Source organism: Camelus ferus, chromosome 35, assembly GCF_009834535.1.
Source record: "Camelus ferus isolate YT-003-E chromosome 35, BCGSAC_Cfer_1.0, whole genome shotgun sequence".
In the NCBI taxonomy this organism is placed as follows: Eukaryota; Metazoa; Chordata; class Mammalia; order Artiodactyla; family Camelidae; genus Camelus; species Camelus ferus.
Window position 1 is genome coordinate 623,631 of NC_045730.1, and position 16,138 is coordinate 639,768.

The window sequence follows — 16,138 nt, forward strand, 5'->3', positions numbered from 1 at the left end:
TTTTCTTTAAAATATACCATATTTAGAGAATTTTCTAAAATGTATGTGTTATCTGTTTGACTTGTTAAAGGTAAATCAAAAGAATTTTAAAGTAGCCAGGCCTTTTTTTTTTTTTTTTTTTAATTTTAGAAGCAGTGCTTTCATTTGCTTAAGCAACCATCAATATGAAAAGGAAAGATGCCCTTTCCCCGCCTGTCAGCCCATCCCACTCTGCAGAGGAAAGCGTTTTCTGCACTTCTTGCTTTTAGTTTTCTCATAGTTATGCTTGTAAATTCAAATGAACTGTTTCAGCTGTGCCAGCTTCAGGCTGCACACATTCATGCCTCACTGACAAGTGTTAGGAAGTGGACCTGTCCTTTACCCCATCTCTGCTCTAGTACTTTCAGTTTTTGTTATTTTTAGAGGGCTTGTGTTTATGGCTACATTTGTCTAATGCAAATTTTATGATCAATCTTTCATGCTTTGTAAGTTGATTCCAAAAATCGAATACTGACAAACAGCATTTGTGTTGTGAAGATACTTTTCACTCTGGAACTAAGTGTTTGGTGGTCCTGTGTCATGTAAACTTTGCTGATGCACAATTTAATATTTTAATATTGAATTCTCCTTAGAAGCCCACCTTGAAAATCTACAGAGTGAGAAGTTACTCAAACTTTTTACAAAAAATAAAAGTTAGATCCCGCGCACTGCACCTGGTTTTCAGGGTTAGGTGTCAGAGCTGCAGCAACTGAAGCACTGTTGATTTTCCACTGTGATCCAAGGCCCTGTGTTTTATGAGTTGATGCAGTTTGTTCAAGAAAAATTACAGCTTACAAATGACTAATGCTGGAGGTACTTGGAGTTTCCAAACTGTCGATTGCTTAATTGGTGGCTTCCTGCGGCTTGTGACCGTGTTGAAGTTGCTCAGACTGGGTCTGTTCTGAGTCTTTCTTTTGCCCTCAGCCTTCGTCCAGGCTGACCTCCCCTGTGCTCCCTGCATGCTGAGCAGATGTGAGTGGCCCTGGGAGGCGGCGTGGCGTGACTGGTGGCAGGCACAGGGCCTTAGCGCTGGCCAGATGAGTGGCCAGGCCAGGGTCGCGCTGCATCGGTGCTTTGCTCGTGTCCATGGGCGAGCTCTTCCGCAGCTGGGCCTCCTTCCTCCTGCCCGTGGACAGCGGCCTCCATCTACAGGTGGCCCCGGGCCTGATGCCAGGAATGCACAGCAGCGTCAGCTTCGTCCCTGCAGTGTCTGCTTCTCCTCGTCTTCATGACGCTTCCGTCCTCTTCGTTCCCCATTCCCTGTGCTTCTGTGCTTCCTGTTCACTTTTCCTTTTTGAGGGAGTGGGGGTGGGGAGAGGTAATTAGGTTTATTTATTTAAGAGGCGGTGCTGGGGACTGAACCCAGGACCTCATGAGTGCTAAGCACGTGCTCTAGTGCTTGAGCTACACCCTCCCCGCTCCTGTTCACTTTTCTTAACTTCCCTTGAACTTTTAATCGTTGAGGTGTGTAATCCTCTCTTGGTGCTGTGTGCCAGGCAGTAGCAGTTACATTGATTTTTGTGTGTTTTTATCCCCCAGTTTCAGTGTTCTCAGCTAGACTGTGAATAGTTCATTGAGTTTCAGACAATACCGGAATAACATTTTCAGGTGTGTAGAATAAAGTACAGAGGAAGGGAACTGTGTTGAAATCCAAGAGGACCCGGTAGCATAATGTCTTCCTGGTGCAGGAAGGGCGTTGGGGCTTTTATTCTTGGAATGACGTCTTTGAGTTTTTTGAAACTTTGTGAACATGACCTTGTTGATTGGGGTGTCATTTGTGTCTTTGTTTAGACAATAATAAAATGTAACATTTTTACGAGCTCAGTTCTGGGCTTGGTGAGTATATGTAAGAAGTACATGTTTTACTTTTCAGTGCGGAGAGAAATTGAGACTCTCAATGAACGTTTAGCTGCTGAAGGACAAGCAATCGATGGGGCAGAACTGAGCAAGGGCCAACTCAAAACGAAAGGTAAGGCTGACTGCTCACGCAGGGGTCACAATACAGGTTAGTGTGGAGGAAGTTTGGAATTTGATGGAGGACAGTATTCACTTCCTCTTGCAGTTGGCAGGACCCAGAAGTACATCATTCAGGTGCGGGTGTAGGGGAGAGAGGGCCCAGTCAGCCTGGGTTCCTGCTCTGCTCTGCCCCCTGTTCTGTCAGTGCAGACTCGCCCTCAGCCCACACTGCCTCCCTGTGTCACAGGGCGGGCGGGGTGAGGGGGCTCCGTCTGCCCCAGCTCTGCCCCATGTTCTGTCAGTGCGGACTCGCCCTCAGCCTGCGCTACCTCCCTATGTCTCAGGGCGGGCGAGGTGAGCGGGCTCCGTCTGCCCCAGCCCTGAGTGCTGTGGCTCTTCGGTGTGTGATTGTCCTGATTGCTGATTCTCTGTCTCTGCAGCCAGCCACAGCACGAGCCAGCTTTCTCAGAAGCTGAAGACCACCTACAAGGCCTCCACAAGCAAGGTGCGTGCGGCACTCGGGCCGTCACGTGGTGTGCAGGGTGTGCAGCTGTGTGTGGTGGAGGGAGACGAACCGAATTTCTGGAAGGAGCCTTGTCGGTGACAGGTGGCCACAGTGCACGGACACCGGGCATCACCTCTGCTCCTCAGTGAGCTTGTATGTTACGTGTTTGTGAGTGTGGTCTTTTTTGAGAGAAGGTACATTTTGTATTGTTATTTGGCTTAATAAAGAGATTGTGAATTTGGAGCAAGCTGATAAATGGGTATAAAGCAGTGGAACTTAGGTTCTGAGCTGTGGTTATGTTTTATTCACCTCTTCTTGGGAGAGGGTGTAGCTGAGTGGTAGAGTGTGTGCCTGGCATGCACGAGGTCCTGGGTTCAACCCCAGTACCTCCATTAAAATAAATAAATAAACCCAATTACCTCTCCTGCCGCCAAACACAACAAAATCAGACAAACAAGTATCCACCTCTTTAGTTTTCTGAGTGCAATCAAGAAGTGACTGTCTGTCTCCAAGTCCAATAGAGGCATTTGTAATGCTTTGCTTTTTCTTAAGTTGTCTTGCTCTGACCTTCTTAAAGTGGCAAGGATTTAATTATTTGGGAATTAATTATCTGTGGGGGAATACACTGTGAAGTAGTATTTTGAGGTAGCTTTGTATGCATCTCCACTTCGGAGTATTTGAAATAAACAAAAGATTAATTAATTACCTAACCTTCCTGAGTGCACATTACTTTTGCTACACCTTAGGGAACTGTTGAAATTTGTGGTGAGTCGGGTGGGAAGGTGTAAGTAGTTATTGTTAGCTTTTTATTTCCTAGTTTGTTCCCTTGAAGCTCAAAGCCGTTTACCTTGGTGCCCATTGCGAGACTCCTGCTTTCTTGAAATGCCTTGGAAGCCTTCTGTTTACAAACAGCCTGAACATCGCTGACATTTGCTTGTGTTTCTTTTGAAACTTTAGGGTGTAAGCGGCCAATTAAAAATTACTGTGTTCTGTGTTATCCAGCTTAGGCGCAGTAGTTTTGAAGTTTTTAGTAAATTAACGTTGAACTTCTTTAAAATACCATGTGAGGTTATGTCTTCCTCATCTAACTTCTTGTTAACATTGTTTTGAGTTACATTGTTTGTTGCACTTTATGTATACAGTGTATGGTCTTAGAATTCCAATACTTTCTGGTTATTTTGAGGTAGAGGAAGAAAGGATTATGTAACGTTAGCCCTTAGCACGAGTAGTAAAAACTAAAATTTGGGCAAAGGTAAAGGTGTATAGTAATTGCTTTAAAAATGTATTGGAGATATTTAAAGCTGCAGTCATTTTAGAGACTAAAAATTTATCTGCATTTGTAGGAAGTGTGTGACTCACGACCTCTGCGGCGTTGCGTGCAGTCTCTTTTGTTTGTTTTTGTTTGTGGAGGAGGGAGTTATTAGGTCTTTTTATTTATTATTAGTTGCTTTATTTTAGTGGAGGCGCCCAGGACCTCATGCCTGCTGAGCAGCTCTCTGCCGTTGCATTGTGCCCAACCCTAAAGGGAGACCAGGAAATTCGAGGGGTGATCTGAGACCAGGGCGCACCTGGCCCGACTGTGGCGTGTGTTCTCGAGGTGGAGCTGAGCAGGGTGTAGGCTCCTCACTGCCCTCTGCGGATCAGTGTGGATGGCCTGGACCCTGTGTGGGGAGAAGTGTGCTGAGTGACCCGCTGACCTGCCCCTCCTGGGACTGGTGTCGTGTCTCTGAGGCCCATGGAGGGGGCCGTGTTCTGGCCGCAGACCCTTTACAGGAACTTGTGAAACTGTTCACACATGTTTTTATAAAGATAAGATTCTTTCACTGAGAAACCTCTCCTGGTTTTTAGTGTCCTTTACATTGTACCTCAGTGAAGACAACAGTCAAGAAGCACCCTGCTTTGTCACACGTTCCCTTGGAGTAATTCAGGCGACTTGTGGGCCTCTGCAGTGTGACTGAGGCTGCATTTTTAGAGCAGACAGGGTTACGGGCGATCAGAGCGTCACGGGCACCTGGAAGCCCCGCACGAGGCGGTGCAGTGTGGTAACCACGTGCTGGCTTCCGGAGCGCCGGCAGAGGCACGGGGGGCCTGGACCCTCTGTTCCCCCTGATGGAGGGGTCGGTGAGGAATGTGGGTAGCAGCTCTTTTCTTGTAACGGGGCTTTGTGTTGGAAACGCCAGAGCCGAAGGTGGCCTTCATCACCCTGGCCTTGTTCTTTGACTCCTCCTCCCTCCTGACAGCACCTGGCTGGCCCTTGAGGCTGAAGGCACACTTCCTTGTGGACCCAGAGCGTGGCTGTACTAGGAGGACGGAGTGTTCAGGGGGAGAGGGTGATAGGGTTGAGGAGGAGCCTCTCTGTGGTTTCTGTCAGTTTAGACTGAGCTGGGGGCTGTTTATTTCCTGTGGAAGGTCAGTCTCTCCACTGTGCGTTTGTTTGAGTCTTTTGCTATATCAGGAGTAATTTGAATGCTCAATCTAAGTTGATGGAACAGTGGATTGGGTTTTAAGTGTTTATACTAAAATTTAGCTTCATTTTTAGGGCTTTGCTAAGTCAGTGTTTAAAACAGCTGTATAATACCAGTTTTTTTCACTTGATTTATGATTTCAGTATTCTGATTAATACGCATTATTCTGATTTGCTTAAAAGCTGAAAGCCATCTTATATCTGAGAACAGTTTAAAAACCAAACTCTGAAGAGTTCTTTGAGTTTAACTAGTGTCTTCCTCATGCACTTTCCTTGCAAGAGAGAGTGAGAATTATTTGTTGTGTGTGTCACACAAGATGATGGCGCGTGACCACGTGTCCCTCCGTGTCCCCACTGGACTGTGTGCTGCCGAGGCCACCGTCTCTCCGCTGTCTCCCTCCTGTTTCCGTACTTCACAGCCCACGCTCAGTAAACCTTGTCTGTTACAGGTGTTGTCTTTGGGTTCATCCCTGCCTTGGACTCTCTACCTCCTAATAACACGTGGTTGGTGTAAGTTACAAAAACAAACAAGAAAAGACCCCCAGTGATAAGAGTAATTAGTGTTACAAGTTTGAGGTTTACCTTCCTGACTTTCCACATCCTCCTAGCTCTTTTTAAAAAGAATATGGAGACTGTGATGGCCTGGACTTGTGGAGAGGACTCGAAATGCACACGCAGGCCCTCCTTCTGTGGTTGGCCCCGGACAAGGCGTGGGAATAGTGGGCTTTTCTGAGGCCTTCGTGAGAGCTTCATTCCTGCTTCCTGAGATGTGGCTGGATGAGGCCACTGTTTGCTCTTGTATTGTTTTAACTTTTAAATGTTCTGTTCAATGATTATGCATTTTCAAGACATCTTCTGCCTTACTTTTTTTTTTTAACTTAAAAACCTGCGCTCAGTAAACTGTCTACTTCCCCTTCCCATCACAATTCCAGATTGTGTCCAGCTTCAAGACCACCACATCCAGGGCCGCATGCCAGTTGGTGAAGGAGTACATCGGCCACAGGGATGGCATCTGGGACGTCAGTGTGGCGAGGACGCAGCCCGTGGTTCTGGGGACCGCGTCCGCTGGTGAGCCCACAGCCAGCCACGCCGCTGGCAGGAGGGGCTGGGCAGCAGCGGGTGCAGACGGCTGGCCTCCAGGAGCCGGTGGCAGGGCAAGCCCTGGAGCCCGCGTGGCCGCGCAGCCTCTGAGGCCACAGCGCTTCCCTGGACTCCCCGGTGGGCCTTCTGCAGCATGGGTGTGGTGCCGTGTCTAGCGGGCCCTCCGTGTGTGGAGTCACTGTGTGGTGGGGGCAGCACTGGATGGTGGAGCAAGTCTTGGTCACTTAGGTGTTTTTCACTGGCTTTCCTGTTATCCATAGTCACTTGTGCATTTGCTTCAGATGCACTTGTCACATTTTTTCCCCACTCGAGATCCAGCCAAGGGACGTGCTGTGTGGTCCGGTCACGCTGGCCCAGGGCTGAGGTGATGGGGGCTGCAGGTGGCCCTGAGTTCACTATCAGAGAGATCCTTTTCTCCTCACTGAGGCGAATGTGTTTTTTGAAAGCTATTTGAGGTGCATAACCTAGTAACTAACCCTTGAGAAGAAAATTGCTAAAATGAAAAATGGTGCTCACTTGTTAAAAATGATTTCACCAGCTTGTGAGAAGTTACTCACTAGATTCTGCGTTTTAAGGTGGAAATAGGAAATACTAACGTAGAGTGATGAAGAGTTCTTTCTTTTTTAAAAAATATGGTCGTATGTGAGCATCCCAGATTATTTTGGAAATTACAGGTAAAAAAGGATACAAAGACCCTTTTCTGTTGTTTCTGAAATCTCACTTGGATAGTTGGCAGCATTTTTCAGGCTTCTCTCAAGTCTCCTTTATCTTTTCATTATTATGCCCAAAGAAGTCAAATCCAAAGGAACATACGTTATCTCCAATAATTTATAGCAGGATTTGGATGCTGCTTGATTTGAATATTGCCTGATGTTCTGAAAAGTCTCAATATTTCAACATAATAATGAGCCCTTGATGTGGGTGACCCTGTGACCTAAGTCGCAAGCCTGGTGCAGGCAGTGCCACAGTGTGTAGGAGTCAGGTCCCCAGATTTCACTGGCCTGTCCCCTGGCCTCGGGCAGGTCACCAGCTTCTCCCATCCTCTTGGAAACGTTTTTTTGATCAGTTGAGTTACAGAGTAGTCAGAGCAGAATTGCAAGAGGAATTAGTGGTAATGTAACTTACCAGTGTTAGGGTTTTCTCTTACTTTTTTGTTAAAAAGACCATAAAATCGGCAACAGCTCACTCGTGTTTGTTTCGATCTTGCAGATCACACAGCTCTGCTTTGGAGCATAGAGACGGGACGGAGCCTCGCCAAGTACACGGGCCACGTGGGGTCAGGTGAGCATCCGAACTGCTGGGCATCCTCTCTGACGGACGGGTCTTGGCCTCTAGCTGTGCGAGCCTCATGAAGGGGCATCTCAGCTTCCTGGGCAGTGCTGTCCAGAGTGCTGGGTGGAGAGAAAGCCACATGTACTTAGTTTGGAGCTGGGACGCGTGCGCTGTTGTTAACAAATCCAGTGTGGCGTGTGTGTCAGGCCTGCGCGGGGTGCTGTCGGCCCTGGGCTCCTTGCCGGCCGAGCGCAGTGGCTCCTCCTGCGGCACCAGTGCGTAGGCCTCCCTCGCTCCTCCCGGCGCCCCGGCTCCTTCCAGCTGGAGCGCTGTCTCCAGTCTGTCTGTGACGCTGCCCACCCACTGCTTGCTCACCCCTCGCAGCTACTGCCTCGCCCTTGCCTCTGCAGGGGGCGCAGGGTGCCCCCCACAGACCTGGGCTTGTGGGCCCATCTTGGTCCCTTGGTGGAGGGGAGGAGATGCCTCGTGTCCCGCTGGGGCCATGGACCCAGGCTTCTCCTTCTCCTGGGACGCCACTCCGTCAGGCACCCTGTTGTCCACTCTCCTCTTTCTGGTCCTGCAGCACGTGAACCAGCTCCTCCCTTTCCCACACAGACGTCTCCCCAGGCCCGTGTCTGGGGGGCTGCTGGTGCCTGGAGTGGCTACAACACCAGACTTTGTTGAGTGAGTGGCGTGGACTGTCTCTGCTTCCTCACTTCAAATGTACTCTTCAAAAATACTAAAAAAGTTAATATGTATACGTAGCCTCCAAATTAAGAAAGAATTAGGCAGCCTGTGTCAAAGTGAACAGCAGCCTCCTGCCTCACCCCTCCTCACTCTCCATCTTCACTTCCCAAAGCAGCATCTGTCTTACTCCTAACCTTTTGAGTTTTAGAGGAAGAGGTGGCTCTGAGGGAGCGTGAGGGTTTACTCACTTGCTGCCCCCGTTCTCCCGGAGCCTGTCCCGCCCGGCAGTCCCAGCACGACTCATTTCCGTGGGTGTGTGGGTTTCACCTGACCGTGGCTGCTCTGCGTGGCTCCCGGCCCACCGTGTACCTGCCGTCCTCCAGTCCTCAGTTTTGTTTTCTGAGAGGAGTGGTGGCCTTTTTCTTTGGCCTCGTTCTGTACCTGTCTGCCCGACGTGGGGCGTCCCTGCACGTGAGTGGGCTCAGCGGTGTGGGTCCCTTTGCTGTCACCCTCGGCCCCTCCCTGGAGCCTTCATCCCTCTTCCCTCTGACCTGTTGGCACCCAGGCCTTCCGTATCCCCTGGGCTTTCGTCCGTTTCCTCCTCCCTCTTCTGGGCCCTGTTCCTCCTCCTCCTCTAGGGAAGCCTGTCTTCCGTGGCTTCCTTATTAAAGGTGTCTTAGAGGACGGCTTTTGAGACTTCACGTGCTGGAAAAGTGTATTTTACCCTTACACTCGATTGGTTGTTTGTCTGAATATAGTTTTCTGTATAGGAGGTACTTTTATTTGGAAGTTGAAGGCGGTGTTCTGTTGACCTATTTTTTATAGTTTTCAGGAAAGAGTAAAAATCGAATGCTCTCTTGACTCTTGGTCCTTCTCGGGTGATTGGATGTTTTTCTCTTGTAGACTGTAGGACTTCTGTTTTGTAGGTCTTTTTTAGAAAGAATTATGTTAGGCATTCCGTGGGCCTTGGCAGTCTATAGATGTCCCTCCTCATGTCCAGTCGGTCACCTGCGGACCCCAGTGTTTTCTGGGTGTCTCTTCTCATTCTTGTGTATCGTTCACTGTGGCTTTGTGCATATTTCCTTCGGGACTCATGCTGCGTTTGGAGGAGTTCCAGGAGAGCAGAGGAAAGCTGCCTCGGCACCAGGCTGGTGTTGCCGTGCGCCTGCTTTTGCTCTTCCAGTCGGCAGCGCTCTGACCATGACCGAGGCTCCTGTGATGAGGGGAGCCTGAGCCCCTGGGGTCCAATCAGTGCAGTGCGCTGAAGATGGTTTGACTGTCCATTGCCTGCCTTGTCCCTCTTGGATCCCCGGACAGGACGCCCACCTGTTGACTGGCCCCTCTGCCCCAGGAGAGGAAGTGCCGAGGTTCGCAGCTCCCCTGGGCCTGACAGGTGCATCTGGCCGGGTGGTCCTGTCTCCTCTGCTGCCTCCTTCTCTCAGATCGCAACTCCCGTGCCTGTTAGTCATGAGATCGAGAGACGGCGTGTCTCTGGGGCTCGTGGCCAAGAACTGCTGTCTCTGGCACCCTCTCCTGCTCCACACATGGCTGCTGGACATCAGGTCAGCCGTGTCTTTAAAGTAGGTGCTGCTGGTACTGTGGGCGAGCCTGACCTGCTGGGTGTCGGCTCCGCAGCCTCACTGCCCCTGCATGGGCCTCCGGCCCTACCTGCCAGGCGTAGGCAGCCTGTGTCCTGCCCCATGGGTGGAAACAGTTCCCGGGATAAACCGGCCGTGCTGTTGGCGGTCGCTGGGCTCGCCCTGCACCCTTCACCTACACCTTGGGGAGCCCGTGAGCAGGCGCTGCCGAGACTCCCACCATCGTTACGAGTGTGCGGAGTTCACGTGGACGCCGAGAAGTGAAAGTCGCCCTTGGAGCTGGGAGCAGTCCTGCCGTTTGGCAGCAGTGTGGTCGTAGTTTATTCGGAGCGGTTTTTCTTGGCTGACCGTTCTTCAGGCGTCGCAGGCCCCACCAGCCCAGCTACTTGTAGGTGGTGGTAGTGAAAGAGCACCGCCTTGGCTTTCCAGTTTCTTAGAGAAATGCAAGTCTAACGGCGTAGCTGGAGGGGTCTTAGCCCAGGGCAGTCGCTGCGGTTTGGTGACGCTCCCCGTCCGCTCTGTGTCGGGGGCCGCCTGTGTGCGCTGGGTCGGCCCTGTGTTGGGTGGCGGGAGCTGCTGACGAGGCGGGGCCTCTGCCCATCCTGAGCCCCGTCGTCTGCCCGAGGAGAGCGTGGCAGGCAGGAGGGCACAGGACCGGTCTGTCCCCAGACAGTGTCGTGGCGGGGCTGGGGTTTGGACTCCGAGTCCTTGGGCTGCCCTCTGTTCACCTCACGGGGCAGGGGCCGTGGCTCGGGCACCACCCTCCTGGTTCTTGCTGGTTATGCAGAAAAGCAGAGCCTCCCCAGAAGATTCCTGCATCTGGAGCGGAGCCCGGGAGCGCATCTCAACTGTCCTCACCTGGTCCCTAGCCGTCCCGAGCTGTCCGTCCCGGAGCCGGCGGGGTCTGCCTTCTCTGAGTCCCCAGCTCTGCTGGAGCGGAGCAGACTGGGTGTCTGGACGCTGGGAAGGAGGGAGGCGGGCTTGTGGTGTCCCCCATTGTGACCTGCCTCTGCCTATTAGAGTTATATTCTCTTTTTTCGTCCTGGTCTGCTTTCAACCCTAGACGACTCCCCTATGTGTAAAAAAAGTCAGTTATTAACATTCTTTTCTGTGTGTCCCACTCTTGAGCAGTTTGGTAGCTCAGGTTTGGTTTTCTTATATTGTATCTCTGTTCTTTCTAACTTGCACATTGATTCATAGTTTGAATGCAAAGATACAATATTGGACTATCAATATTATAGTTCTAAAGTTTTAAAATTTAACTTTGCAGTATATGCTATAGTTGTAAGGAATATTGATTATACGTTTTTAAACTTGTTTCTGTAATTTTATTTTGCAGTAAATTCGATAAAGTTTCACCCGTCGGAGCAGCTGGCTCTTACTGGTATGCTGATTTGTTTCTTTATCGAACAGTCACTTGCTGGTCTTAGACAACAGTCATCGTTCCTTTCTTACCCAGGCCTTTCACAGAAGTTAGTCGTTAGTAGGTATTTTACAAATTACACGAGAAGTAAATAAGGAAAAATACAGCGAGGAGTGCTCTTCTGAACCAGCATGGATTGTAGGTTAGGTGGGCTGGACTTCAGGGTGAGAAGGGACTCGATTGCGTCTTCCTCGACGTCTTCACGAAGCCTGTCACCGCCGCCCGTTCTCCGTGCTCCGGCGGGACGCGTCTCGGCGACGTGCCCAGTTCTGTGACGCCCTGTCAGTTCAGAAGTGAGGAAATCAGCAGCCCTGAGCCCCAGTGCTCTGCAGAGCCGGCATGTTCACTCCTTTCTGAGGAGCTCTCCCAGAGAGAGCTGTGGTAGCTCGTTCTTTCTGAATTTTACGTGGTGGTTTTAGAAACATTTCATTGTCGTGTTGAGGGGTTTCCCTGTGAAGTTGCCTGACGCCTGTGCGCCCCGGATGTTCTGTGGACACGGATGGTAGTCTTGAAGGATGTGTCTGTCTAGGCCAGAGGTGGGCAAGCTTTTCTGTAGAGGAACAGAAGTAGGTATTTTCATCCTGAGGGCCACACGGTCTGGGTCACAGTTGCTCAGCTCTGTTTCTGTGGAAGCCCAGAGACGGCGCGGATGACTGGACGTGGTCCGGGCAGTGACCCTTGTTTATGTTTACTGGGCGGGCAGCGGCCTGGGTCCGGCCCGTGGGCCAGGTTTGCTGACCCTGGGATAGAGGACAGAATTGAGGCTGACTGGGCACTCTTACACGCAAGTGAATCAGGCTGGAAGGTCAGTTTGCGAGCCCAGTTTTAACAGGCCTCGGCCATGGTGTCTTGTTGCTACCTGGATGAGCAGTGGGCAGGTGGAGCAGGCGAGGAGTTGGAGCCTTGGTAAGTTGACCGTCTATGGTGAGAAAGTGGAGGGAGACCAGTGACAGCTGGAGGTTGGAGAGGGGATGGAATCAAGAGACATGTCAGGAAGCTGCTGTTGGAAATGACCCAGAAAGTCGTGGTCTGGGGAGGGCAGCGCTGGATGGGGGTTTGGATAGGACGCTGATCTGGAGGGAGATGGGAGAGTCAGGCAGTAGGTTCCTTTGATGCCGCCAGACATGTGCCACCACCCGCCACTTTGCTGAGAAGGTGGAGTTCGGTTCCCCTCTTGTGAGGGGAGTTGGGGCATCCTGTCTGTGCCCCTCCGCCACCCTCTGCCTTTCCCAGGCCCCAGCACTGCCTCTCCGGCTTGGCTGGGGCGTGTGAGGGCCCGGTGCACGGCTGTGAAGTGCGTCCAGTTTGAGTGGGCGGGAAGTGTGTGTGGTGGTGTCCCAGGCTGTCAGTTTTTGTAGGTTATGAAGATGGAGGATAAAATCTACTATGTGTAGATATTCTCTGAGCCTGCACAGCTTTGTACCCTAAAATGAAGGGCGGGTGGTTCTGTGCACTGCTGCTGTTCTCAGTGGCACACGCAGTCTCAGGAGTGGCTGTTTAGGTGACGGTCAGGTCTCGCTAGGGAGGGCTGACACCAAGGCACGGAGCTCAGCCGGAGCCCGGCACCTGCATGTCTGCACCTGGTGGTAATTCCCCGGTTTCTCTCTGCAGCTTCTGGAGATCAGACTGCTCATGTCTGGAGATACGCGGTCCAGCTGCCGACGCCTCAGCCCGTGGCCGACACTAGTGTAAGCAGCACACTTCCTTACCCTGAAGACTTGGCCTGGGGTGTGTTGGTGGGTTCTGGATGCTTGTAAGTTTTAGGACAAACTTAAAATAACTGTTATGGACTGAATGTGTCGTCCCCCCCCCCACCCAAATTCATGGCGTGAAGCCTTAAGCCCCAGTGCGGCTGCGTCTGGAGATGGGCTTCTCCGGGAGTCACCAGGGTCTGGTGGGGCCCTGATCCAGGATGGGCGTCCGCATGGGAAGGGGCGTCCACACGGGAAGGGGCTCCGGCACAGCCCCCCCTGCAGGGAGGAGGGTGCTGCCCCCAGTCCCGCACTGCCTGGCACTTTGTTCTGCGGCCCTCGCAGGCCGGAGCCGTGCCTGAGAAGGCCCAGCCCTGTCTGCCTGACGTGTTTGCCTTCACCCACTTCCCACGCGTGTACTTGCTCACGTTAGTTCTTCTAAGTTTGATGGTTCGGTTGTGTTGCTTAATTTTCTACGTGTTTGACTTCAGATGGCTTGTCTAACTTTCACACGAGATGAGCCATGTGAGACAGTGGCGTGTGTGACGCCGCCTTTGTGTCGGGACACTTTTGACGTTGGTAACGGGAGGTGTTGCCTGCTGAGGGGGCGTCCATGGCCGAACGTTGGGTACGGGTACGGCAGCCCAGTGCCTCCGTGGGTGGCCACGCGGGGTCTCAGTGATCCGTCTGGGCGACCCCGTCCCCGACTCTCTGCCCAGGGCGGCTCTTGCTGGAGTCCGCACAGCCAGCCCTCCCGCACCTCCTTCCAGGTGGACGCGGGCTGCCAGGCGGAGCGCGGACGGCGTTTATGTAGTCAAGCAGGAGTTTCATGAGTATTAGAAGTGGTGGTAATATTCTAGTTTTGGTATTTCTGCCTTTGAGTATTTCTTTGCTTTTTTAAAGACCTGTTAAACATTGTTCTATTTGGAGACAGACTAAGTAGTTAATACATTCCAGTGATGAATAAGAATGAGTTTTTTTAATTAAAAAAATTTTTTTTGCTTGTTTTTTTGTGGGGAGAGGAGTAATTACATTTATTTATTTTAAATGGAAGCACTAGGAATTGAACCCAGGACCTCGTGCATGCTGGGCACACACGCTGCCTCTGAGCTATATCCTCTCCCTGAGATTTCTTTAGTTGAGGTATTAACAATTCGTTTCTGATTGATTGTATTACACATTCCGTCATAACAGTTTTTCCCCATGTGAAGTGACCAAACTGTCATGTGCTCTGCTTAATGCACGTGTCCATCACAGACACGTGAGCACTGAGGGAGGAGAGGGCAGAGATGAGGGTGAGGGTTAATGCTTAGAAAGTTTAGAAAATGAGTTAACCTTGTATGTATTTTTTTTCCCAAATAAAATTTTAAAAATACTAATTTTGTCAGAGGGAAAATTACGTACAGTACTTAGATTAAAAAAACGTAATGGCCTACTTAGAATGTAAAGTTGGCTTTATTTTCTTTAGGATTTTGCTTGCACTGAGTGCAGGGACTCTTTTGGCTTGATAGTTGCTGCCTCAGGGTTTGGGAGTCCCTGGGGGTCCCGGCCTGAGTTAGGGACGCGTCAGAGCCCTGCAGCTTCTCCTCTGAGGATGGCGCTGCGTTGCTGCCACTTGTCACTTGCCTCCTTCAGAGTGCTCAGCGATGAGCCCGTTAGGGTCAGGCTGTGGTCTGGGGGCAGCGGTGACACTGTCAGGAAGTTTGAGGTTACCTTCAACTTGTCCCCTTCTCCGGCCTCTGCTTCCACCCTTGCTGATCCTGGTTCCTCAGTGGTGCTGCGATCCACTTTCGTCCCCCTCTGCGGAGCATCCCCCGCTGGGGTTGGGTGCGCAGGAGCTGTGGCCCACCTGGCACTCCTCTTCTGCACTTGCTGGCAGAGCCATCCAGACCTCCCTGCCCGTCCGGGGGCCAGGGACCAGTCCAGTCCGAAGGAAAGCCCCGGGCCGTGGCGTTCCTTTCAGGAGTTTCTGGTGAACTGTTGTCCCTCCCCACCCAGACAGGCCTTCCCGTCAGAGCTCAGCCGAAGGGGAGGGTCCTGTGACCTGGCTGCCATCGCCTCTGGGCCAGGTCCCTGACTCAAGTCTGGCTGTTTGTCCAGTCTCTCCTCTCCACGACCAGAGTGGGCCCTCTGCCGGCCCGCCATCCTTGGTGCGCTCTTCCTGCCCCAGCCCTGCTGGACGCTCCTGCTTCCCTTACCCCGTGCCTCCTCCCCCTGCCCCACCCTTGGCTGGATCTCGCAGAGCGGGTCCTTTGTAGCGACTTGATGTACAGAACTTGACACAGTCATTTCTGCCTAACGTTCCCGTGGGTGATGAGCTCTCCTCTCCCTGGAGGAGATTCGCACCCCTGGTTACGTGCAGCTTTTTCTGTCCCCTCCCCGGATGTGGAGTGGTCTGTGCAGGGCAGCCCACACCCCCAGTGGCTGCCTCATGGCCCTTCCTTTCCACAGACTCCCCTCCCTCCTGCAGCACTCAGACCTGGCAGCCATCCTTAAACCACACCAGCCCTCCACCCTGTGGCCCCCTAGGCCCCGTGTCAGGGCTCTTCCTGTGTGACTCCAGACCTTCCCTCCCTGGACACACGTCTTGGTCAGCTGTGTGTCCCTGTGCTGCTGGGCCTCGCTGGTCAAGTCCCCCACGTGGCCCCCAGCATGCACTGTCACCTGCTCCTTGGCTTCTGTGTGTGTGTGTGTGTGTGTGTACCTGTGGCGTGTGTTTCCACACTGTTGTGTGTGTCTCTGTGCACACGCATGCCCACGGGTGTGGTCTGGCCTCTGTGCTAGCATATGAGCTCTGTCTCTCCCGGCCGCAGTGCCCCCCCCATCACCGGCCTGCACTTTGTTCCACGTGGACGTGTGGGACAGCGGCCGTCTCCCCATCTCTGCAGTGTGACCAGCATTTGGTCTGGTGCTGTGTAAGCACCGCATAAGTATTTATTGAATGAATAAACATATTTTCTTAGAGACTGGAAGCCTAGGTGACTGTTAGGTTTTTATTTTATCCTCAGCTTTGGGTGAAAGACTTTATTGGTAACTTAGGAAAGTAAAGTGGACTCTCTCATGTCTGTTGATACAGCAGCAGAATTCTAAGTGAGTTTTAAACAGGCTCCTGAGAAGTGGAATGTTCCTCTGTTTGATTGTGATAAGTTACTGACTTTCAGTTGTTTTGTATTTGTACTCATCTGTGATGGAAACTTAAAATGTTGAAAATGATTTTATTTCCCTATGTGTTTGGTTAGTGGAAATGAACTGTGGCTTTTTTGGTGTCATAGCTGCCTTCATTCTTTTCTTCCTCTGTTTGGCCCTGGGTTTTAGCCAAGTAGATGGTTGTGAAGTTGGTAAGCGGTCACTGAGCACCACTCAGTGTATTGGTCATGGTGGTGATTAAGTCCTGGGAAGATGGCAGCAGTCAGGCTGTGTCTG

At 51.6% G+C, this 16,138-nt stretch overlaps 1 protein-coding gene across 10 annotated transcripts in view; it reads left to right on the top strand.

Moving 5' to 3' along the window:
• Positions 1-16,138, top strand: part of WDR37 (WD repeat domain 37) — a 46,771-nt gene that overhangs the window by 14,365 nt on the left and 16,268 nt on the right. For 8 of the 10 annotated variants that reach the window (XM_032473742.1, XM_032473748.1, XM_032473747.1 and 5 more), the window contains exons 4-9: positions 1,892-1,987; positions 2,415-2,479; positions 5,876-6,011; positions 7,254-7,325; positions 10,941-10,985; positions 12,636-12,712. In XM_032473742.1, the coding sequence (XP_032329633.1) occupies positions 1,892-1,987; positions 2,415-2,479; positions 5,876-6,011; positions 7,254-7,325; positions 10,941-10,985; positions 12,636-12,712 (491 nt within the window). The remainder of the gene's footprint in view (positions 1-1,891; positions 1,988-2,414; positions 2,480-5,875; positions 6,012-7,253; positions 7,326-10,940; positions 10,986-12,635; positions 12,713-16,138) is intronic. The other 2 variants (XM_032473744.1, XM_032473745.1) reach the window with 1 other exon arrangement.